This window comes from Myotis lucifugus, unplaced genomic scaffold (assembly GCF_000147115.1).
Source record: "Myotis lucifugus unplaced genomic scaffold, Myoluc2.0 scaffold_239, whole genome shotgun sequence".
NCBI lineage: Eukaryota > Metazoa > Chordata > Mammalia > Chiroptera > Vespertilionidae > Myotis > Myotis lucifugus.
This window is the reverse complement of record NW_005871287.1, coordinates 1233105-1258759: the sequence shown is the minus strand read 5'-3', so window position 1 is coordinate 1258759 and position 25655 is coordinate 1233105. Positions and strand designations below refer to the sequence as shown.

The following is a 25655-nucleotide window of genomic DNA, read 5'->3' as shown; positions in this document are numbered from 1 at the left end:
AACTTCCTGAGTTGGCATTACTACTATTACTATTACTATTATTATTATTATTATTATTATTATTACTGTTTTACAGCTGAAATAACAGGTACAGAGAGGTTAAGTAATTTACCCAAGGTCACACAGCTAATTAATGGCAGAGCTAAGAAACCTGGACTCCAAAGTCCATGCTCTTAAACACTATCACGACTCTTCTCAAACTTTTTAATGTCAGGAATCCTTTACCCTCTTATAGTTATTGAGAACTTCAAAAAGCTAAGGTATAACACACTTGTTTATGTGGGTTATACATATCAATGCTTTTCATGTAGGAAATTAAAAATAAAAATGAAAAACATTTAAAAGATTTACTCTTCTTTTAAAACTAGCAATAAACCCACTACATGTTAACATATTTTTATGAAAAATACTATTATTTTCCAAAATGAAAAGACAACAGGGAAAAGAGTGCCACTGTTTTATCATTTTTGCTAATCTCTTTCGTGTATAATTTACTAAAAGACAGCTGTATTTTCACATGATACTGTATTCAATTTGTTGGGATATGGAACATCATGTACCTCTAGAAAAATACATTGTACACTCATAAGAGAACAATTGGAAAAAAGACAAATAAAATCTTATTATAAATATATGAAGTTTTAATCTTGCACCCACTGAAAAGGACACCCAGAGGGGTCCCCAGACCACACTTTGAGAACCACTACACTAGTTAGTGCAATGCATGTGATACAATGTTGAACTGCATGGTCTCAGGAACATACTTGCCTAAAACATATTCCACATTTTTTGGTAAATAATTTATTCAAGAATTACTATTAAGCACATATTATGTGCCAGGTACCCTTACAGGCACTGGAAACAGCAGAAAACGAGAGAAAAACCCCCTACTTTGATGTATTTATATTCTAGTCGGAAGAGAGCAGTAATCAATAAACAAACAAATAAATCAATCACATATTCTGTCAGGTAACTAGCATGAAGAAAAATAAAAGCAGGATTTTAAAAAATAGGGTGGGTCAGAGAAGGCCTGAGAAAGTGACATTTGAACAAAGATCTGAAGAAGGTGAGGGAGCAAGCCATGAGGCTACCAGCAAAAAGTGCTCCAAGTAAAAGAAACAGCAAGTACACAGCCCTGAAACAGAAGCATTCCCTAAGGGGTACAGGGGACAGCAAAGAGGCCACTAGGCTGGGGTAGAATAAACAAGGAAGGGAGGAGATGCAGGCAGAGTTATAGGAGTAGAGGCAGATCATGTAGAACCCTGTAGGCACTATAGGGAATTGAGCTTTTTCTGTGAATGAGAACCACTGGCAGGTTCTGAGCGAGAAGGGATATGATCTGATTTTCATTTTAAATGAACATACGTCAGTAGTGACTGCCATGAGATGAAGGATGCCCAAGACCCCTGACACGGTGAGCTCAGCCTGAAACTGCCCTTTAGTTTGTTGAGAGCAACACAGAGAAAACTGGTTTTTGTTGTTGATGGCAGAGTGGGGTTTTTTAGTATTTTTCCCTTGTTATTATACAGAAAATCCTTTAAAAAATAATGCATGTGGTAATCATAAAAATGAAGCTCAAAAAAAAAAAAAAACCCCACAAGACTAGGAGACTCATCTTTATTTAATTTGGCACTGTTTTAATAAAGCTAAAACTGTGGTTCATGGTCTTGACAGTTTGCCTTATCCAAAAGGAAACAAGAAGGAGGAAAAAAAGATAGAGACAGACAGATGAATTCAGATTCCTTTGATCTGGGTCCTAACTCTTAAGGGGATCCCAGATAAATCAATGAGTCAGAGAAAGGGGAATAAGATGTAATCCAGAACACTGATGACAACAGCTGTCTGTCTGCCTACCTGTCTTCTGAGATCATCATCAAGGTATGAGATCATCACCCAGGCCAGAGAATGCAGGGCAAGATGGAAGTCCACCATAGAACGATGGGGCCTGTAGCATCTGACTCCAGTTCTTAGGGGCAGGAAGTGGACACCCAGGCACTGTTTGTATGTTTTTTTTAATATGTTATATAAGATTTCAGAGATGGGGGGGAGGGGGGAGAGGGAGGGAGAGTGAGAGGGAGAGGGAGAGGGAGAGGGAGAGAGAGAGAGAGAGAGAGAGAGAGAGAGAGAAACATCAAAGATAAGCGAGAATGACTGATCAGCCACCTCCTGCACACCCACACTGGGGATTGTGCCCCGACTGAGAATCGAACCATGACCTCCTAGTTCATGGGTCAATGCTCAACCAAAACGGGGGGAGGGGGGAGGGGGGAATTAACCAAAGAACTTATATGCATATATGTATAACCTATGGACACAGACAATAGTGTGGTGAAGGTCTGGGGAAGGGGGGTCAGGGTAGAGGTGGTCAATAGGAAAAAAGGGGGACATATGTAATACTTTCAACAATAAAGATAAAAAAATTTTTTAAAAGCAAACAAAACTGTTTCTAAGGGATAAATCAAAGAGGGCACTTAGAGATTTCAGTGTATATTATACTCTCTTTCTTAGGTTGTATAATGTGTCCATGGGTTCATGCACTGTGTATATTGTTGGACTCTACTCTTTCACATTTACAGGGTGTTCCATAATCATAATAAACTTAAAACTCAATTGATTTGTGGGACAAAAATTCTCTTCTATTCCAATCCCATGAGGTAGTCACTGTTTCTAGCTTCTTAGGGTCCTTCCAGAGATATCCTATATATAGATAAGCATGGGGTTGGAGGGTAGGGTGTGGGTAGTGTGTGTATCTGGGTGCAGTGCATGAGAGTAGTTGGATGTGTGCATATTTGTGCACAAAAGAGACAGAAAAAACAAAATGACTCCCTGCCTGCGCCTCATCAAGATCAGGTGTATGTCAGAGACGAAAGCATACCTAGGGCACTGCTTCAATACTTTTCTCTACAAGGCAACTCTGTCTCACTACTAGAGTTATCCTATATAATAAAGGGCTAATATGCAAATTGACCGAATGGCGGACCGACTGGTCACTATGACGCATACTGATCACCAGGGGGCAGACGCTCAATGCAGGAGCTGCCTCCTGGTGGTCAGTGCGCTCCCACAGGGGGAGCACCGCTCAGCCAGAAGCCGGGCTCACAGCTGGTGAGTGCAGCAGCGGTGGCGGGAGCCTCTCCCACCTCTGAGGCAGCTCAATGCAGGAGCTGCCTCCTGGTGGTCAGTGCGCTCCCACAGGCAGAGTGTCGCTTAGCCAGAAGCCGGGCTCAGGGCTGGTGAGCACAGCGGCGGTGGCAGGAGCCTCTCCCACCTATGCAACAGCGTTAAGGACCCCTCGGGGGTCCTGGATTGTGAGAGGGCGCAGTTCAGGCTGAGGGACCCCTCCCCCCAGTGCACAAATGTCGTGTACTGGGCTTCTAGTAAATTAATAAGACTGCACTGGCGAAATGCTGGGACAAGGCCTGCCTGGTCAAAGCCTTACATATTAGCTGAGAAGAGCTGAACCCCAGGATTTCTCTGTTCTAAAATACATGAGACATAGTACTGTGTTCCAATATTTCCTTAGTGTTAGTTTCAGAAATCCCAAATATCTATCTAAGATCATCAGTTTTCTAATCACAAGGATCTAGATAGGTTTCCAGAATGGTAATAAATGCTTTAATCCTATAACTGTGGCTTGATCAGAACACTTAGATTTAGCAGTGTGCCCTGTCTTCATAGGAAGACAGACAGGACACACTGCACATCCAGAGATGTGGAAGAATCTCAATTTTGAAAGTCCTGCTTTCAACAGCGCCTGCTTTGGACAAGGATTGGCAAAGTACAGGATGGTGGTTAGAAATGGATTTATTTCTTAATGCAAAAACAGATCCCAAAACACTTCAATAAATTCCTGATTTAAAAGGCTTATGCCTAGTAGGGGAAGTATGCCAAACTATTTTTATTCATTTAAAAAAATTTTTTTTCTGAGGGTCTATGTGTGCCAATGTCAGGAGCCAGTATATAGATTAACATATTGCCTTTGAGAAGTCAATAATTTAATTAGGGAGGCAGGTAAAAAATGATAATTAGTCTACATTGTGAAGGTGGTACTAGGGAACAAATAGGAGGAAGGGCTGACTCTATTGAGTGAGGTTTCATAGAAAGGCAGTATCTGAACTGGATCTCAAAAGATCAGTAAGAGACCACCACCAGTAAGCAAGATGAAAGTCTTTACGTGCAAATATGCCTCACCAAAATCCCCAAGCTCCAAATACTAAATGAAAACTGTCAGTGTGTACACAATGTACCCTGGAACTTTGCTATATAATATTCAGTATTCTAAAGTTTAATGTAGGGTAAAACTTTTGCATCTTGAATTTTGTCTTAAAGAGGTTTAATTACTTTAAAATCTTATTAAACAGTAGTTTCACCTCAAAAGCATATATTAATGGAGGTCCCAAATATTTTACTGCTAGAAAACCTATGGCTCACACAGTCTAAATATTGACTTTAAAAAAAAAGTTGGTTTTTAGTTTATTAAGGCTTCATAACAGATGCTTTTTCACTTTCCATCATAAATATAACTGTCAGATTACTATTATATTTCATAACTTCTTCTGAAGGGTAGAGCTTCAGAAGAAAACAGTAACAATTTCACAAAACCAACACATTATTAAAATTTTTGAACATTTAGGAATCACAACTATTATAGAAATAGGTTTCCTATTACTCCTTCCTATACCATTTCTCTACTTTTACACACAGGCAAAAGAAAGAGGTCCACATACATACTGTTCTCTGCAGACTTTCATTCTACATGTTTCCAACACCCCTGTCAATTTCATCTATACTTGTCTTACATACTATTATCCTTTGAAAGTTTTATGAAGTAGTTAGTTGGTCCAACAGATGGGTGGCTAGCTCTGCCCAACATATGTCATAGGAAAAAGAGCTCTTAGGCAAGACAAGAAAATAAGTAAATCCCTTTCCCTTATCCAGCTGGGAAGAGTGAGACCCCTTAGAACAGTGGTTCTCAACCTTGGCTGCACATTAGAATCACCTGGGAATCTTTTTAAAATCCTGATTTCTGGCCTCATCCTCCGGAAATTCTGTTTCTTTGTGTGGGGTGAGGCACAACATTACAACAAAGAAACAGAATTTCCGGAGGATGAGGCCCAGAAATCAGGATTTAAAAAAGATTCCCAGGTGATTCTAATGTGCAGCCAAGGTTGAGAACCACTGCCTTAGAAGAAAGCAAACAATCTTTTAACGTTAATTAAGAAAAGTGACTAGACTGAGGTGATCTGTAAGTAAAAGATGATCAAAGAAGGGAGAGAGAGTTCAAATGCTAACATCTACTCCCTAAGATGAACCATGCACTTGCCCGCAGACAGCAGAGAACTAGAATACAGAGAGGAAAAAATAATTCAGTCAGTGTTACTGGGAGCTATTTCATCAAAGACAGATGGGAAACATTCAGATAAGCACATTATCTTGTTTAGAACATAGAGCTCAACAGATTTGGGGGAGGGAAAGGAAAGGCAACCTGGAACACATAGCATATTATAAACAGAAAAACTCAATTAAATGACTCATCATAGTCTTCTTTGTAAAAACCAGAAAAGAAAAGAAAAAAAAGAACAATAGCAGTATCTTTTCTCTTTGCCCCTTACCTGTCCATAAGCTTAACCAGACAGCATCTGATCCTATCTTCAGATGGATATCTGTGTCTTTCAACATATTATCTAAACACTCCCCAAGGAAAACAGTGAGACCAATTCTGCCAGAGACAGTATCTTCCAGAACCAAGGAGTCTCATTCTCCTTTGAGTGAAGGCCAGTGGATGGGAAGAGATCCTCAAATGCCACTTGTACGAATCTATCAAGATATGCTATAAAACAGGAAAACACTAGACTACATTTTAGCAGAAGTCTAAAAATAACAAAAGAACATTCCCTATTTTTAGATATCTAACTTACAAGTTTAAAAACACTAAAAGTAAAACAAACCATTAAAAACAAACTGGAATTTAAAATGTTTTAAGATACTTTTGAGTTGGGAAGACTGTTTTTAGAGAATTTCAAAAATTCTTTGTTTTCTGTCTCCTTGCTCAAACTTTCCTATCTCCAAAACTTAAGAGTCCCAATCCTATGTGTTATCACGAGCATTTCCCAAAAGACGAAATAGAAAGGTTATACCACAAGAGAAAAAGAACAGCTAGGAAAAAAATTTTAAATATGCATTCACATAAAGACATAAAAATAGAGTATAGATTATTGCCTAAAGACAATAATTTATAAAACAAGTTAATTATCTTACATTAAAAGCAGTGCCACAGATGATAAAATAATTGATTAAAGGAAAATAGTTATTTTTTCCCCACATAAGTCTTCTCACTGAACAGTTTTAAGGTCAGTAAACATCTATTTCAAAGCTATGTCTGAATAATCAGAATTTGCAATTAGAAAAATAATTAATTTGTTTTTGCAATAAAAATCTGAAAACACATACATTTACTGGAACATTAATCTTAACCCCATCTTCCTCCCCATCTCCATCCAATCCTAGCACAAATATTCCCAACCTCTTTTAAGAAACCTATGGCAAATAGGATTTGCAGGAAATATGGGAAATTACCAGACTGCACAGCCATCATTAACATCTCAGGTTCCAGTAGAGTCATGACAAATTCTTCTCAAAAAACAACAGTCCACAAATATAATGAAAAAATTCAAAGTCGCAGAAGAAAGATGTTGTTTTCAGAAGCTACCGAAGCTTTCATAAATTCAATCTCATGCCTTATGCTCAAAGCAGACTGTGAGAACTCCCCTTCTCAGTGCAGTTACCAGTTTGTCCACCCTTCAGGCAAGTTAAGATGACACAGAGTTGAATTACTGCCGACAGGAAACCAAGAAAGCTCTCAAGTTAAGACATATGAAGTGTGGTTAGAACAGTGAATGAGCTCCTCCCCTTGCTATTTGTCTCTGGGGGGAGGAGAGAGAAATACAGAAAGAGATCTTCAGAAAACCAACTAACTGCTTTTTCCCCTCTCTCTTTTTAAAAAGGGAAGTTGAGGTTTTATTCAAAATCTTAGTATAAGAGACTCTGCTTCTATGCAATTTAGAGCCACAGATTAAACAGAATCCCTCAGTCTTGTGAAAGAGACAGCCCAATTACTGACCACTGATAGGAGGTGAGGATGAGGATTAGGTACACAGAAACATATACATACATATAAATATTCATGTATGGCAAGTTCGTTTTCTGAAAAATGGTTCCAATGGCTTTTTCATCTGTGATATTTATAGATAACAGCTAAGGAACTTGAATATTTAACTACAGAAGTTCAACTATTTCTCCACCCCCACTCCAATTAAAATATCTGTTTCAAAAAGTCATCTGAGGGGACATAAGTAATACTTTCAACAATAAAGTTTAAATTTTTTTAAGTCATCTGAATGCATTCCAAAGCTGTAATCTGTCTTTCAGATCTGCCAATCCCCCAGAAGAGCCTCTGACTTGTTCCTATGTGAGAAATGTGATCTGTGACTAAACAGCTTACTGATATTATTTGACTTTTCTAAAATACTTTGTGATCTTGCTGTATATATGGAACACATAAGAAGGCAGTTTCAATACATAAGAATTTCCTTTTCCTGATAAAGAAGCTTCAATTCTTTTTCTACTAGCACAGTGGTTCTCAACCTTCTGGCCCTTTAAATACAGTTCCTCATGTTGTGACCCAACCATAAAATTATTTTCGTTGCTACTTCATAACTGTAATGTTGCTACTGTTATGAATCGTAATGTAAATATCTGATATGCAGGATGGTCTTAGGCGGCCCCTGTGAAAGGGTCGTTCCACCGCCAAAGGGGTCGCGACCCACAGGTTGAGAACCGCTGTACTAGCACAAAGCAGGATCTTCTGAATAAGAACGAACATGGACTTTACCTTCCATTGCAAAAATACAAACAAACTGAAATCCTTTTAAATTATAGCAATTTTCAGTTATCCAAAATTAAAAGCTCATTCATTCCCTTCATAATACTCTTTACTAATAGATATTCAATAAGAATAGTCAGCTGCTTTTACCATATTTAATTAAGTTTTAATTAGCTCAAAACTAGAAATCCACGTTTAGGCCCTGGCCGGGGAGTTCAGTTGGTTAGAGCGTAGTCCCAATATGCCAACATTGAAGGTTTGATTCCCAGTCAGGGCAAATACAACAACCAACCAATGAATGCATAAATAAGTGGAAAAACAAACTGATGTTTTTATTCATATTCTCTTTCTCTCTCTCTCTCTCTCTCTCTCTCTCTCTCTCTCTCAGATAAATTTTAAAACTGTGTATAGAAATCCATGTTTAGTATGTTTACCTAGAATTCCTCAATCTTTCTGGTAAAGTATCAGCCTGTATTTTGAGAGCCTACTGCTGCAAACTCAGCCCAGTGAATGCCTAAATGCTCACATAGTCAAACAAATGATAAATCAAAGTACCAAGACACTTTAAAAGAGAAAACTTTCAGAATGACTGAAGGCAATATTTTGTTATTAGAAAAGAAAAGCAATGGAGATTCTATGGCGGAGAGAAAAAACTTCCTTTCTTTCTCACTCCAAGAACATCATGTTTAAAAGAAAAGCTCTATATAGAACTGTGGGAATGACTCAACAGGCAACAGAGTGGCAGCCAGTGTGGGCTAAATGCTGCTCTGGAAAGACAGAATCATTCCCTCTGGCCCCTTCTGGCTAACAAGCTAAAAAATTGTCTTATGAAAAATGGGTAAATTTCAACTCTCATACTACATGGATAGTCTGGTCAGAGGTTAGGAACTAAAGGAAAAACATCCCTAAAAGGTTGAGTCATTCCTTTGTCCCTATGTGGGCTGTAAAATCTGCTGTATGAGGGTTTTTCAAATGAAACAAGTTCTCACAGCTCTGTACTTACATGAAAATATATACAAACTAGAGGCCTGGCACACGAAACTTGTGCATGGGTAGGGTCCCTAGGCCTGGCCAGTGATCAAGGCCGATCAGGTTCCCCTTCCCGCACACTGCCACCACGCAGTTCCCCCCACCTCCCTGCCTCCTCCTTCCCTAGCTCCCTCAGTGCCCTGCCTCCACCGCTGGTCACCCGCCATGTTCTGTGCCGCCCCTGGTGGTCAGCATATGTCATAGCAAGTGATTGAACTCCCATTCTCCCGGTTGAACTCCCGAGGGGACACTTTGCATATTAGCCTTTTATATAGAGAGAATATTGTAAGATTACTGCACAGAAGATGGTTGGAAGGGCAGAGGGCTATTTCCCTCCTACCAAAACTTCTCCCTTTGCTGTTTAAGAGTGTTGGGAAAGCCACAATATTTCAGCCCTAACACAGATACTGATGGTCATATAGTGGGAGTAACAGTAACACATCACATTCCAACTGACTTATTAACTTCTTCACAGCAATTCCACATCCATTATCTATTTCATCTGCCCTTTGAAATAAAAGGAGCTGCCCTAGCTGGTTTGGCTCAGTGCATAGAGCCTCAGCCCACAGACTGAAGGGTCCTGGGTTTGATTCTGGCACGTACCTCAGTTGCAGACTCAATCCCAGTCAGGGCATGAGTGGGAGGCAACCAATCTATGTGTCTCTCTCACATTAATGTTTCTCTCTTTCTCCCTCCTTCCCTCCCTTCCACTCTCTATAAAAAAAAAATCAATAGAAAAATATCCTCAGGTGAGGATTAACACCAAAAAAAGGAGCCAAAGAAAAACAAATTTTAAAACAAAATTCTAAAAAATCAATCTTAAAAAAAAAAGGGAAACAACAAGCAACATAATCTTTGTCTACTGCTAAGATTGTGTTTGCATTTACCCTGGAGTATCAGCACAACAGGTTTCACAATTACAAAAATCTGAACTATGGCAGCTTCAGTTCCACTATTTTTTGTGCAAATTGACAAAATTTTCATAGATAGAGAAGTAAAGTGTGACAATGCTTCTGCACAAGTGAACATGATTTTCAAGTTAATGGCACCAAGGGAATGAAGGATAATGATCTTAATTGCTAATAAAATAAAAGCTCTCTTGCTTTTTTTTTTAAGAGAGAGGGAAAGGAAGGGAAGAGAGGGAGATAGACAGAAACATTCAAGCTATGAGTGAAACATTAGGGTTGCCTCCCATATGCCCATATGCACCCCTACCAGGAATGAACCCACAACTTAGGCCTGTGCCTTGACCAGGAATCGAACCCGGCAACCTTTCTGTGCACAAGACAACTGAGCCACACTGGTCAGGGCCAAAGCTCTTTTGCTTTTAAATCATAACTCTCTAGCTAATCAACACAAGTTTAATTTGACTTACAGTCTCTATTAATCTACTCTAATGAGACTTGATAAATGTGGGATATCAATAGTTTGCCCACAGAGCTTTCTCACCACAAACATGCCCCCCCCAGCTCCTCAAAGGACTTTAATGTTCATAATCAAGAGGAACTAAATAAGTTCTAATCCTATTTGACCTTCCTACTGGATTTGTCATAGTTTTCATACTCTTCTGAAAATTGACATCCTTGATTTTCTTAAAAATCCGACTTTCCTAACTCTGACCTTTCTTCTCAGAATCCTAAGTGGCCCCTCTTTCTCTGTCCCTCTCAGGGACACTCCTTTCCTTTTACATATTCTCCCTGGCCAGTTTCATCCTTTCTTAAAGTTACTACCACCTACATACTGATCCATATCTAGCTCTGACTTCGCCTAAGCTACCAACTATGCACCTCTATCCAGATTCTTAAAACTCAGTATTTCCAAAAGCAAACTACCAATATTATCACCCTGTTCCAACCCCTCAAATTACATTGCTTCCATTTTCCTTAGCTTAGATAACAGTACTCAGGTCTGAAGCCATAAACTTAGACTCCTGTCCCTCCAATCCCAAACATCTAAGTATAACTAATTATCACATAACTTATTCCTCAAATCTATCCTTTTTGTTCCATCACTACAACCAGTACTTTTTATTTCAGGTCCTTAATTATTGTCTGGAGTATAGCAACAGCTTTTTAAAAACATAAAAGTTCAAACATACACAAAGGTAGAAAGAATCGCCCTGACTGGTTTGGCTCAGTGGATAGAGCGTCGGCCTGTGGACTGAAAGGTTCCAGGTTTGATTCCAGTCAAGGGCATGTACCTTGGTTGTGGGCACATTCCCAGTGGGGAGTGTGCAGGAGGCAGCTGATCAATGTTTCTCTCTCATCGATGTTTCTAACTCTCTATCTCTCTCCCTTCCTCTCTGTAAAAAGTCAATAAAATATATATTTTTTTAAAAGGTAGGGAAAAAAAAGAAAGAACCCTATCTAATAAAGAGGTAGTATGCAAATTGACCATCACTCCAACACACAAGACAGCCACCCCCATGTGGTCAAAGATGCCATCCCCATGTGGACACAAGATAGCCAGCAGGGGAGGGCAGTTGGGAGGGACCAGGCCTGAAAGGGAGGGCAGTTGGGGGGGACCCAGGCCTGCAGGGGAGGGCAGTTAGGGGCAACCAGGCCTTCAGGGGAGGGAAGTTGGGGGGGACCAGGCCTGTAGGGGACGGCAGTTGGAGGCAACCAGGCCTGCAGGGGAGGGCAGTTAGGGGAGACCAGGCTGGCAAGGGAGGGCAGTTAGGAGTGACCAGGCCTGCAGGGGAGGGCAGTTGGAGGCAACCAGGCCTGTAGGGGAGGACAGTTAGGGGCGACCAGGCCTGCAGGGGAGGGCAGTTGGGGGCTACCAAGCGGGCAGGGGAGGGCATTTAGGGGTGACCAGGCTGGCAAGGGAGGGCAGTTAGGGGCGAGCAGGCAGGCAGGGGAGCAGTTAGGCGTCAATCAAGCTGGCAGGGGAGTGATTAAGGAGTGATCAGGCTGGCAGGCAGAAGCTGTTAGGGGCAATCAGGCAGGCAGGCAGGCAGGCAAGTGGTTGGGAGCAAGCAGTCTTGGATTGTGAAAGGGACCCCAGATTGGAGAGGGTGCAGGCTGGACTGAGGGACACACACTCCCTGCATGAATTTCGTGCACCAGGCCTCTAGTGGTATAAGTTGTATGTACCCCAGCACCTAGCTTCAAAATGTATCAACAAATAAATGCCTCTCCTCCACACACATAGCACCCAGCTAATACTGGATCTCTCTGAATCCAATTCTAAGCATCATCTCATTTCATCTTTAACACACACACACACACACACACATACACACTAGAGGCCCAGTGGTGTCCCTCAGCCCGGCCTGCACCCTCTCTAATACGGGACCCCTTGGGGGATGTCCGACTATCGGTTTAGGCCCGATAGGGATAGGGCCTAAACCGACAGTCAGACATCCCTCTCGCAATCCAGGACCGCTGGCTCCTAACTGCTCACCTGCCTGCTGGCCTGATCCTCCTAACTGCTCTCCCCTGCCAGCCCGAACACCCTAACTGCTCTCCCCTGCAGGCCTGATCACCCCTAACTGCCTCTGCCCTTGGCCCCACCACCATGGCTTTGTCTGAAAGGACGTCCGGTCTAATTAGCATATTACCCTTTTATTAGTATAGATAAAGGCCTGCTGCATGGGTGGGGGCCAGCTGGTCTGCCCTGAAGGGGGTACCAGATCAGGGTGAGGGTCCCCTTTAGGTAAGGGGCTTGGGGCAGTTTGCAGGTCAGCCATGCCCCCATCAGGGTGGGGGTCCCCACTGGGGGCAGTGCCGGCCTGGGTGAGGGGCTGGAGTGGTTTGCAGGCTGGCCACACCTCCATTGGGGTGAGGGTCCCCACTGGGGGGCGTGCCCTTGCCTGGGTGAGGGGCTGAGGGCCATTTTGGGGCAGTTTGCAGGCCGGCCAAGCCCCTGGCTTTGTCTGGAAGGACCTCGGGAAGGTCTCCCGGTCTAATTAGCATATTAACTCTTTTTTTTTTCAAATATATTTTATTGATTTTTTACAGAGAGGAAGGGAGAGGGATAGAGAGTTAGAAACATCAATGGGAGAGAAACATTGATCAGCTGCCTCTTGCACACTCTCTACTGGGGATGTGCCCGCAACCAAGGTACATGCCCTTGACCGGAATCGAACCTGGGACCTTTCAGTCCGCAGGCTGACGCTCTATCCACTGAGCCAAACCAGCTAGGGCAGCATATTAACTCTTTTATTAGTATAGATATATGAATTATTTAACAGAAGCACAATACCACTACCACACCTAAGTTTTTTTTAAATCCCTTAATATCATAAACTATTCAATCAATGCTCAAGTTTTCCCAACTGTCTCATAAATTTTTTAAGGTTAATTTATTCAAATCAGAGTCCAACAAGGAAAACACATTGCATTTTCATTGATGTGCCTCTTAAGTTTCTCTTAATATATAGATTTTTCCCCTTTCCTCTCTTCTTTGTTGAAAAAAAAAATTGTTTTCTCACATTTTGGATTTTGCTAACTGTATCCCCTTGATGTTATTTAACCACGCTCCATACCCTATATTTGCACAGTAAATTACTAGTTAGATACAGAGGCTTGATCTAATTCAGGTTAAAGTTTTTCACAAGAATATTTCATAGATGGTACTTCAGCAATAGCTTCTTAACTGTGCTCCTTTCTCTCCACCCTTACCTCAATTAAAACTTATCCTTGTTACCACCCAATTCTTATTCATTCTTCAAAACCAGTTTAAGTGCTGCCTTCTCCAGAAAGCCTTCCCTGATCCTGGCACTTTCCCCACCCTCCTCACACTCTCCATGAATATGATACATATCCCTCATTTTTGCTCCTCCAGAACCTGTGCCCACCTATATATATTGCTTGTTACCACATAACTTAATGCCTCTGCATTAAAAGATTTAGCACAATGTCTGATGTGAAAGCATTCATAAATGTATGCCAAAGGAAATGAAAAGCCCTATTGACCGCAGAAAATTCTAACAGCATGGCAAAAATTCATAACAATAAAAGAATCCCTACCTTCCCAGAAAAGACAGGTAGTTTGCTAATTTTCATTAGAACACATTCTGAAGATGTTATTCAAAACTACTTGAGGAAGACAACTTATCCATAGCAATGAAGCATAGGGTTAACATAAATACAACATCCACAATAATGCCCTCAGCAATATTAAGTGCTAATGACAATGAAAATGCCCAACTTGTAGGGCATGAGTAAGAGAAACCAGAGAAACGGAAGGCCTATCTCACCCACAAAAGAAGCAATCCTTTAACCTTTGAAAGCTGTCAACCTCACTAAGAAGTGATATCAATTTCTATGATGGACTGTAGTATAAACAGGTATACACAAAATAACAAATGATCTCTGTGGGATTTCAGAACATTGAAGTGTAACCTTGTTCCTATGTCCATTTCTGATTTGGGTTCTCACAAATACATATATGAGTTTACTGATGTTCAGATCTATAAAAATCTAATCATATTGAAATTTTACAGGCTCTAACCAAGTCTCTCCCCCAGACACCAAGTGTTGAGCAAAGTTAAAACACCCAAAAGATAACATAACCCAACACCCAGGCAAGTTGCTACATGCTTCTATTTCCTGTGACCACAACCTACTACTGATGAGAAACCCTGTCAAGACGAGCAGTCCTGGTTTTGAGTAATTTACTGCAAATATAGGGTATGGAGCATGGTTAAATAACATTAAGGGGACACAGTTAGCAAAATTACTCTAGGTATGCTCTTCCTTGGCCTCAAGATAGATGAAGGCTGTATTTTCAGCTAACTTTTCAAAATATAATAAATGTTAAGGGCTATGATAGCCATAAATATAAACAGCCAACTCATTCATACTGTATGTCCGAAATATTGTCATTATGCACAATGGCAATGCCAATGGGGGCACAAAGACAGATGAACCAGACTGACACTGTTTCTGCTCTCAAGGGCCTTATTATGAAGTAGGGTAGAAAATCTCTAACCAACAATTTAAAAAAAAAGAAAAATGAAGTGCTAAATAAACGTATAAGCAATGAGCTAAACAAATATAAAAGCAGCAGCAATTCATTCTGGGGAAGAATGATGTGAGCTGCCTCTTAAAAAAATAAAGGCACCAGAGTTTATCAGTTTCTTTTCAAAATTCCAACTCCACAGACGTGTGTACTTGTATACCCAATAACAAAGCCAAAAGAAATCCAGTCTTGACCTAATCCAGCCCCTTATCTAGAGTACTAAGAGTGAAATACATGTAGGAAACTCTTCTACAAATTCCTGACAAGTGGTTCCCAGTCTGTTACTAGAGTACTTGTGGAACAACCTTAAAAATAATGTTTTAGTGGGCAAGGAAATGAACTGAATGGTCAAAAACAATGAAACACCTACCAGCTACAAACATTCAGGGTAAAGTTCTTCCTCACTACTAATCAAAGAAATACAAATTGAAATGAAAACATTTCACCTATCACATCAGCAGTCTTTTATAAATGACACTATCAATGTTGGTAAGTGAACCAGGCACTCATACAGGATTGACAGAAATATAAATTGAAAGGCCACTATGGATTGGAACCGGACAATGTATTTCTAAAGAACCTCAATTCTTAATAAGGCCTACAAAGGCCAGTGTGATTTGGCCCCTATATACCTACTTATTTCACATCCCTCTCTCTCAATCCCTCCACTGACATATTGGTATTCTCTTAGTTTTGTTATGCCAAGTTTTCCCCAATAAGTCTTATTTCCCCCGTTTCCTTTCCCCCACCCCCTCTTTCCCCTAGTCTTAACATATGCTAGTCCCTCTCTCCTTTGTTTGCCTATCCACTCCTTGTGCTTTGACTATCAGCTTAAATGTCTATCCCCTCAAGAGGCCTTTCCTGACCAACACCTCATTACCTAAATTAGAACCATCACTATTAAATCTGTTATAACATCTTATGCCCTGCTCCCCTCCAAGTTTTAACTATAAATTGGCTTGTATAAATCTGTTTAATCTTTCTTTCACTAACTGTAAGTTCTGTGACGATGAAAACCTTATCTGTGTTGTTCCTCACTGTCTCTCCAATACTTAGCACACGGATGGTGCCATAAGTCACTGAATAAATTTTCAACGTTAGAATGGTCAAATTCTTTAAGCCAGTATTTCTACTTCTAAAAAAATAATTTAAAATACCAAAAAAGAAAGCTTCCAAAGATGTTCATCAAATCTCTGTAAAGTGTGAAAAACAGAAAATGATTCAGTGAGTGGGGAGGTGGGGGAATTGAATAAATGATGGCACAGAATGGAATGTCATACACCCATTAAAAAGGCTACTTATAAAACTTTCAGTGACATCTGAAAAATCTTAAATTATATAATGCTAAATGAAAAAAACACACACATAGTATTAGCTTAGTTATTTTTAAAACATACATTTGGAAGAAGAGGGAAATAAACCACATACTATTGCAATTTTCTCTGGAAGATGGAATTCATTGGGAGGTTTTTGTTTGTTTGTTTTGTTTTTTAAAGAGGGAGAGTCTATCTGGCATCTGTTCTCTAGGAACCTAGCACATTTGACAAATGCATGAGAATGGAAAATTGATTATCTTTAAGTACTGAAATGAAGTAAGTTATGGAATTCTATAAATCACGTTATAAACAGAATCAATGAGTTGACATGTTTAAGATTTGGGCATTTTCACATTGGCTGGGAGACCTAATCTACAAAATCCCTGACAACCAAGCTTCCTGAGGAGCATAAGTAACAAAGCTCTTTCCTTTCCCAAAGAAAATATTGTAATTTGAATCAGAAACTGCCTACTCAAAATTTTTACTTTTCACAGCAGTTAATTAGTACCTCCTGTGAAACACTAAAGCATGAAAGGATACAGTGCGTACCCTTACAGAAAAAAACTACATTATCTGCCCTTTCTTCTACAGGCTACACATGTGGAAAACAAATGAGTACTTTCTAAGTTTTACACAAAGAAAAGAAAAGCCTATCAAAGGGGAACAAGCATGTCCTTTTCACTTCCATTTTCTCCTTAATTCTCTTTACATAACTTCTCATCCCAACTAGCAGAGCAGGTAACTGTACATTGTTTCAGACAAATATTTGGGATCAAATCAAGAACAGTTATAAAATAATTTTTTAAAGTACACAGCATTAAAATATATGAAACCTTTAAAATAAATCTAATAGATGTATAAGACCACCACAGAAAAAACTATAAAACCTCTTTGGGAGATCTTACTGAAAATATAAATAAATGAAGGAATATACTACATTCACAATACAATATTCTAAAGGTGTTAATTCTCCACAACTTGGTTTACAGAGTTAGTGTAATCCCGATCAAAACCCCACAGTAACTTAAAAATCCATATGGAAAGACACTCTTGGAAAATAAATAGGTGGGAAGATTGACTTCTCCCATGTAACAGGGCTTATTACAATTATCATTAACTAGTAGCCCGGTGCATGAAATTCGTGCATATTGAAAGGAAATTAATTAGAGGAACGTAATTTGGACTCACTATCTAATATCAATAATATGTGAGCGTGAGGCAGTCTGCGTTTCTGAAATTCAATGACATGAATTTTAGCTATTACTTTGCCAAATAAATGGAATTTACAGATATCATTTAAAAGAGCATTCAGCTTCATATTAAAAACTCTGGTTACCAAGTCAGGTCTGTTTTCAACTTTTTGCCAGCGTTGTAAATTGTTTGCAATATCTGCCCATTTGGGGTTGCATGTCATGGTTATGAATAAATTGGGCTTGCCATACCTCGTTACAATTGCCATAGCATCCTGATATCGCTGCTGCATATTTCTGGGACTACCCTCAGAAGATGATGGAAGTATTATCATTTTACCAATCGGCACATTGTCATTTTCAGATCTAGATTTGAGATAATCCATCAAACCACTATATTTTTCTTTTTTTTTTTAAAAAATATATTTTATTGATTTTTTACAGAGAGGAAGGGAGAGAGATAGATAGTTAGAAACATCGATGGGAGAGAAACATCGATCAGCTGCCTCCTGCACATCTCCCACTGGGGATGTGCCCGCAACCCAGGTACATGCCCTTGACCGGAATCGAACCTGGGACCCTTCAGTCCGCAGGCCGACGCTCTATCCACTGAGCCAAACCGGTTTCGGCAATTTTTCAACTCTCAACTTAGATTGGTTTGCTTTGATGAAATTTATCCGATTGGCCTCCATTTTTTAATACGAATCCATGATAAACTGTTGAGTTAATTTTCCTGCATTTAAAATAGGATTGAACATGTCTCGCACAGAGAGATGAAATCCATTTTACTGCATTTGTGTGACTCGTGTCCTTACATTTTGTCTAGTATTATTGTCGATTATACTGTTGTCTCTGCGTCTTAATGCATTATCTGTTCCCCAGCCTTTTTCACCATGTGGAAAAGAATAGGATATGTCATTGCATCTAATGTAGGAAACAGGATATTGATTTGTTTCATTTTAGTGGCATTTGAATTATTGGGATCTGGTTTACAATGAATAAGCAAGTCCCTTTCAAAAAAAGGTTCTCCATCTTCATTTCTGAATATGACAGCAACCTCGGTTACACAGGGAGAATTATATCTACCCGGGTCACTTTTATGATCGTATTTAAGTGCCATTGTTACTTCTGTGGGAGCAATACCTTTTGCTGCTGCTTCAGATTGGGCTTCCTTTTCTACCTCATGTAGCATCTTGTACGATTTTGTTAAATCATTTATTTCATCCATGAGGTTGTTGATGTTGATCAGGAGTCTTTCTGAGCAGCCCTGGTTTTCTGGCATTGCTAATCTTTTACTTGTAGCTTCGGCTGTATCCAAAATATAGAGTTGAGCAAACTTCCAAGAAACACCATCCGAAGGATGTAAAGTTCCAGTATGGTAATAAACTTGTCCATGTATTCTAAAACAGTATGGCCCATATCCTGATGGCGATGCAATATTTGCACCCATGGAAGCAAAAGTGAAAGAACTATTTATGGAACGAATATTTTCCATTAAATTTTTACCGTCAGAATCTTTGTTTGTCATTAATCTTTTTAAATATGCCGGGTAATCTGGAAAATGTGTATCATTTGGACAGACATTCCCTTTGCTACAACATTGAGTAAATTTCCCATCGGATGGTTTTTCATCCGAGAAATTTAGTGATAGGCAAAATTCACATCGAACAGTCATTCCACCACAACTATGTTCGAGGATTGCATCCTCATGTACTCCATTTTCGCTGAGAAGGCAGTTCCTACCGGTATTGGTAGTACTTGTTGATGATTGTTCTCTAGACATATTCTGTCGTCGCCACCACCTTCTTTCAACTTCAAAGGCACGTTGGTCTTTAGACATTTTCTGTCGATAACGCCGGTGTTTTTCGGCATCAGAGCGACATTTTTCCAGTAGCTGGTGTTCAGATACATCCTGTCGTAGGCACTACCTTCTTTCAACTTTTCCATGTGTGCTGCCTAAGCGATCACAGCACTACCTTCTTTCAAGATCAGATGCACACTGCTCTTCAGACACTTTCTGTCGATAACGCTGGCATCTTTCGGCTGCAGCGCTACGTTGTATCAACAGTTATTCTTTAGACATAGTCCCACCTCTCTACTGTCACGGTCTGAGATGCAAGTGAATGAGAGTCCTGACTATCAGGCCGCTGACAGCTGTCTGACCAATGGCTGATTCTGGCTGATTCTGTGGGGGTGGGACTTTCTCCTCCCTGCTGTCAGTTTCCACAGCTGTGATGAGGAAGCTGGGGAGACAGAGGGAGCCACGCCCTCCAAACCGCCCTCTCTCTCGCTCTGCTCTATGTCCAGCGGTGTTCTGCTCTGCCAAGTCTTCCAAACCTCCCGCTCTCCACCTGCAAGGACCCGGGAGCCCGCGGGTGTAGCTACGGCCTTGCCTCCAGGGCCTGCGAAGGTCCCGGGAGCCCGCAGCCACGGCCACCATCACCTCCTGGGGCACTTGATACCTGCGTATGCAAATTAACTGCCATCTTTGTCAGATTAATTTGCATAGTCATTCGGGCTGGTGGGTGTGGCTTGAGCGTAGTGGAGGGACAGCTAATTTGCATGTTTCTCTTTTATTATATAGGATAAGACTGTGAGGTACTGGTGTAGGTGTAGACAAATAAGACCAATGCAAACAAATAGTGAGCTCAGAAACACATCACATGTATGTAGGTTCTTCATATATGAAAGAGGTAGCTCTGCTGATCAGTGGGGAAAGAACAGTATTTTCAATAAATGAGAGTCCATTTGAAAAAAAAATTGAATCGGAGCGTACTTTACCCCCATACGAAAAATTAAGACACAAAACTCACTAACTATAAAAGACTCAGAAATCAATTACATTAAATTTAGAAATTCTTAATTAAAAGATACCATAAAGAGAATGATAAAGACAAATTACAGAGTGGGAGAAACTATCTATAGCAGATTTAAGAACAACAAACTAGTATTCCAAACATATAAAGAACTCCTATCGCCGAAACCGGTTTGGCTCAGTGGATAGAGCGTCAGCCTGCGGACTCAAGGGTCCCAGGTTCGATTCCGGTCAAGGGCATGTACCTGGGTTGCGGGCAGATCCCCAGTGGGAGATGTGCAGGAGGCGGCTGATCGATATTTCTCTCTCATCGATGTTTCTAACTCTCTATCTCTCTCCCTTCCTCTCTGTAAAAAATCAATAAAATATATTTAAAAAAAGGAAAAGAAAAAAGAAAAAAAAAAGAACTCCTATTGGTGAGCCAGGCTGATGGAAACTCAAATATGGTGCCTGCCAGTCAGCTCTACAACTGGGGCGGTTTCAGGGCTGGCTGTGGGCAGCCAGGGGAGATGGCCCTGATTGCAGGCCAGGCCTAGGGACCATATCCGCACACAAATTTCCTGTGCCTGGCCTCTAGTCCAAGTCATAGTTTAATATCCAATCAAGGATTTGTTAACCAGAACACAAGAAGTGCAGGACAGCTATCAAGAGGGACACCTAGGAAGGGGGACTAAGCAGGAAAGAGGAAAGGTAAATCTCACCAGCTTAAAAATGTTGCCTGATATTCAACCTCAATCCATGATCCAAAAAATTATCCCCCATAAACAGATCACTAGTCCCAAATTTAGTTTGTGTTACCTAAAATGGAAAGGAAAAACAAAAAAATGTGGTATTTATTAGATCTGATAAAAGAGCTAATGGTTTGTTCATTAAAGGAATAGGAGGGAAGGAGGCAAAACTAGTAGCTGTAGTACAACTTTTTGAACCTTTCAATGTCTTCCTCAGTGTCTCATTTACTATAGGTACTTTATAAATATCTGCTGAATACTAATTTCCATAGTGATCACACCAGTAAATAGAACTGCAGGAAGGCACAAATGACTGTCCTAAAATAAAATTTTAAAAGTCAAGGACAAAATAAAAGGTCAAGAATATAACTCCAAAAATGACATTTTTCTCTTGGAAATCTTTATGAACTTGTCATCCATTAATTTATCCAACTTTTGTCTGCAATGTCTTCTGAGTAATGCATTCCATGTCATTACTACTCACTGTGTCACAACTCTATAATTCCCAATCCTAGGCACATCTCTTAGGATATAAGCAAATCTACAACTTATAAATGGATTATATTCCAAAAGCTCATTTGTAATCTGATCATTTGGAATATAGTATGCACTTTCCCACAAAAGCCACGAAATATGAATTATGGTAAAATTCCCAGACTTTCCTATAAAAGCCTACAGGGTAACTAAAATGCCATATATTTACAATGAGAAAAACAAACAGTATTTCAGCTCCCATTCTAGAGGCTCCTGAAATAGCTTTATGCAGTCTCAGCCAGTTCTAAAACTTATTCATACTTAAAAGACTGTTCTCAGATTATTATGAAGAAGGAATAGATATATAAGGAAATGACAGCCAAATAGCACTACAGCATTAATGGAAGAAGCAAAATGAAACTTAAATTTTCCAGTATGGCACATTCATTCAATGTGTGCCAGAACTCCTTTAGGTGGAGCCAAAGAGGATGGGGTTAGATGATTACTGAGGTCTCCAGGGTTCTCCCAGCTCAGGCTGGACAGAATCCACAGTTGGATCAATTAATCTTTTAGACCTAAGTGCTCAGCTTAGAAGAAGACAGAAAAGTAATATTTGAAAATACACCTTGAAACTTTATCAACTTTTTCCAATTAAACCAAAGGCACCTTTTCTCATTAGGACTCCAACTCCTCTGTTTAGGATAGAGCTATCAGGACCTTGACTGCCTACTACCTGCAAGGACCCTTGCTAACTCACTGAATTTCTATATAACATAAGCTTTTATATAAAAGATATAAAACAATAAATTTCTCACTCCACCCTTTCAACACATGGTACACCATCCATAAAAAAGCAGCTCCACTAACTCCAGAAATCATTCTGCTCTAAATTCCCCACTTTCCAATTTTACTATCCTCTCAGGGATTTTCCATTTCTACTCCTACTTTTACCTCCCTACAAATAACCATGCAAAGAAGACTTAGTGTAAAATACAATGATTTTCCAGCCTTTTTTCCCTTTTGACAGGAAGAAGCACCATCAAGGTGCACAAACAGCAGACCCAAATTATGGCCCAAAAAGCCCTGCAACTAGACAGTAATATTGCCCCTGTCCAGACATTCACCTGATAGTTGCTGAAAACAATATGCATGTTTCACCAAGATAATAGCTACTCTGCAACTTCCTATTCTCTTAACTTGATAAACATTTTCTATTTTCTCTATAATAACAGAATCTGATTTTGACAGTTACTTTAGTGATTTTTGCTAAGCAATTAGTATTTCTGATCACTAGCCATCAATGAACTGAGTAGTTATGAGGAAATTTTTATTTTCTTTTTTCTTATACTTTATCTGATTATAAAACAAAATATTTCGTTTTCATATAGGAAGAAAACAAAACAACCCTCTGGTTTGAACATCTGGGTGCATGGAGGTATGGTTTCCTACAATGGAGAATTCAGTAGGAACTGTAGGTGAGGTAATAAGTTTAACTCTGAGAATACTGAGGCCAGTGGAGTGTTCAATAGACAGCCAAGAATATCAGTCTGAAATTCAGGGGAGAAACTTGGCCTGGACCTACGGGGTGGGCAAAAGTAAGCTTACCGTTATAAGTGAAACAGAGTTTATTCTTATACTAGAGGCCCAATGCATGAAATTCGTGCACGGGTAGGGTCCCTAGGCCTGGCCGGCAATCAGGGCCAATCTGTGGGGCAACCTACGGGGCAATTGGGGCCCCCGCTGGCACCCGCCTTGGCTGGCCTAGCGCTGCCTGCTCACCAGCCCCTCCCAGCTGCCGCTGCTGCCACTGGTCAGGGCCTGTGGGCTGAGGGCAGCTCCTGCGTTGAGTGTCTGCCCCCTGGTGGTCAGTGCGCGCCATAGCAACTGGTCATTCAGCTGGTTGTTCTGCCGTTCGGTCAATTTGCATACTAGGGTTTTATTATACAGGAATTATTTATTGTATTGATTATTATTATTAACCTACTATGCCCACCTCAGTATAAGATGGGAATCAACAGCATATGATGATGGTTAAAGCCAAAGTTCTGGGGGAAATCATTCAAGGTAAAGATATAGAATAAGAAGTAAAGAAGCCCTAGAAGTAACAAAATTTAAGGAGATGGGTAGAGAAAGATAGCAAAAGATCTGAGCAGAAAAGAGAGTGGCTGGAAAGGCAGAGCTTAAAAACTGCTTAAAAAGCCAGGAAAGAGTAATGTCACAGAAGCCAGTGGAGGAAAAGTTTCAGGTCAGAGGGAGTGGCCACCATATCAAAAGCTGCAGAGAGGTCAATAGAATAAAGAGAGCCTATCTGATCTACAATGGAAAGAACACTAATGGCTTTGGCAATGGTAGTTTCTGAAGAGAGGTAGGGACAGAAGCCAGAATGCAGTGAAGTCTCTAGAATGTGGGAAAGTAAACTACTTTCAGGAGCTTGACTCCAAGGGTGGTTAGAGAGTTATTTTTCAAAATAGGGAAAAATTCAGATTTATATACCAAAGAGTTGAGAAAGAAAGGCTGAAGATACACCAACACCTCTGCCCCAACAGCAACAGCTGCCTTCTACTCCACTGAGACCAACACATCTGTCGGCACCAATTTTCTCCACTCCATGCCCAAAACATAAGGAGTTTGTTGTTTGTTGTCTGTCATCACCTTCACTGCCATTCTCCTATCCCTAAAGAATGCTGGTCTTCACTCTTGCTCAAGACAAAGCCAATACCTTTGGATCCCATTCTCTCCTATCTCCACAAGAACCTTGCTCTATCAGTTATCCTTTCCCTTTTTCCGTGTTCAGCTTTTCCCTCTGGACTAACTCTTTCCCCTTAACATATATAAATAAGTTAAAGTCTATGCAATATGGGGGTAAAAAAGTAGAAATTAGGAATGGGAAAAGAACACACAAAAACTGCTTGAGTATCCACTATTTCCCAAAATAAAAACTGCTTGAGTTTTCATTACTTGTCCCACTATGGATGTAAAAATACAAGTAAAGCATTCATTTATTCATTCAACTAATATTTATTTGGTGGCCACTATGAGCTAGGAGTTGAATATACACCTGTGAGCAAAATAAAGTTTCCGGTCTTATGAAATTTATCAAAGTGGGGGTGGTATAGATAATAAACACACAAATACACACATCATAGTAAGTGCTTGGAAGACAAAGCAGGACAGAGAGTAATGGGAGGCACTGTTTTATAAAATAGGCAGGGAAAGCCTCCCTGAGGAAATGACATTTGTGCAGGAACTTCAGTATAGGCACAGCAAGTACCAAGACCCTGCGACAGGAGCACACTTGATATGTTCAAGAAACAGAAAGTGTGCCCTGACCAGTTTGGCTCAGTGGATAGAGCGTCGGCCTGCGGACTCAAGGGTCCCAGGTTCGATTCCAGTCAAGGGCATGTACCTTGGTTGAGGGCACATCCCCAGTGGGGGGTATGCAGGAGGCAGCTGATCGATGTTTCTAACTCTCTATCCCTCTCCCTTCCTCTCTGTAAAAAAATCAATAAAATATATATTTTTTAAAATACTACAGTTAAAAAAAAAAAAAAGAACGAAACAAAAAGTGTGGCTGGAACAGAGTAGAGTGAGTTAGAGAACAAAGGTAAGAGCCGAAACCGGTTTGGCTCAGGTCAGAGAGGATACCTGTGCCTCATCATAAGAACTATAATTTCATCAAAAGTCTTTAGGAAGATACTAACGGTTTTGAGAGGAGTGTAACAATGTCTGATTTCAGTTTTCAAAGGGTCACTCATGTTGCTGAGTGGATAATTACCATTATAACATAGGGTGATAAAGAAAGATGATAAAGGCAACTGGACAAACCAAAAGAGAAACACTTAACAATGAATGTAAGTTAGGACAGGCTTTGCAAAGGAGTGATGTATGAACAAGGAAGAGTTAGTAAGAAAGGAGGTGGGGGTGAGGGTGGGGGGGTGGTCTATGTCAAGTAGCTGGCATAGGTGTAGAAAAGCCACAAGAGTTTTGAAAAGATTTGGTATTTCAATTCCCCAGCACCAAACAGTCCAAAATATTTTATAAAAACATATCTTTTATAATGTCTACCAAAAAAAAGACCTATTAAGATATTTGCATGACCTTTATGTAGAAAATTATAAAACTATGGAAAGACATTAAAGGAGCCCTAGCTGGTTTTACTCAGTGGATGGTTTTACTCAGGTCCAAGGACTGAAGGGTCCCGGTTTCGGTTCTGGTCTAGGGCACGTACCCTAGCGCAGGCTTGATCCCTAGCCC

General features: G+C 40.2%; 1 protein-coding gene across 5 annotated transcripts in view; it reads right to left on the bottom strand.

Moving 5' to 3' along the window:
* The window catches only part of MKL1 (megakaryoblastic leukemia (translocation) 1), a 149054-nt gene that overhangs the window by 87551 nt on the left and 35848 nt on the right, over positions 1-25655 (bottom strand). The window contains exon 1 of one of the 5 annotated variants that reach the window (XM_014464147.2): positions 6577-6658. The exons of the other annotated variants lie outside the window; for them this stretch is intronic. Coding sequence (XP_014319633.1) covers positions 6577-6622 — 46 coding nt within the window. The 5' untranslated portion in view covers positions 6623-6658. Of the gene's footprint in view, positions 1-6576; positions 6659-25655 lie in introns of those variants that run through there. 5 annotated transcript variants of the gene reach the window in all.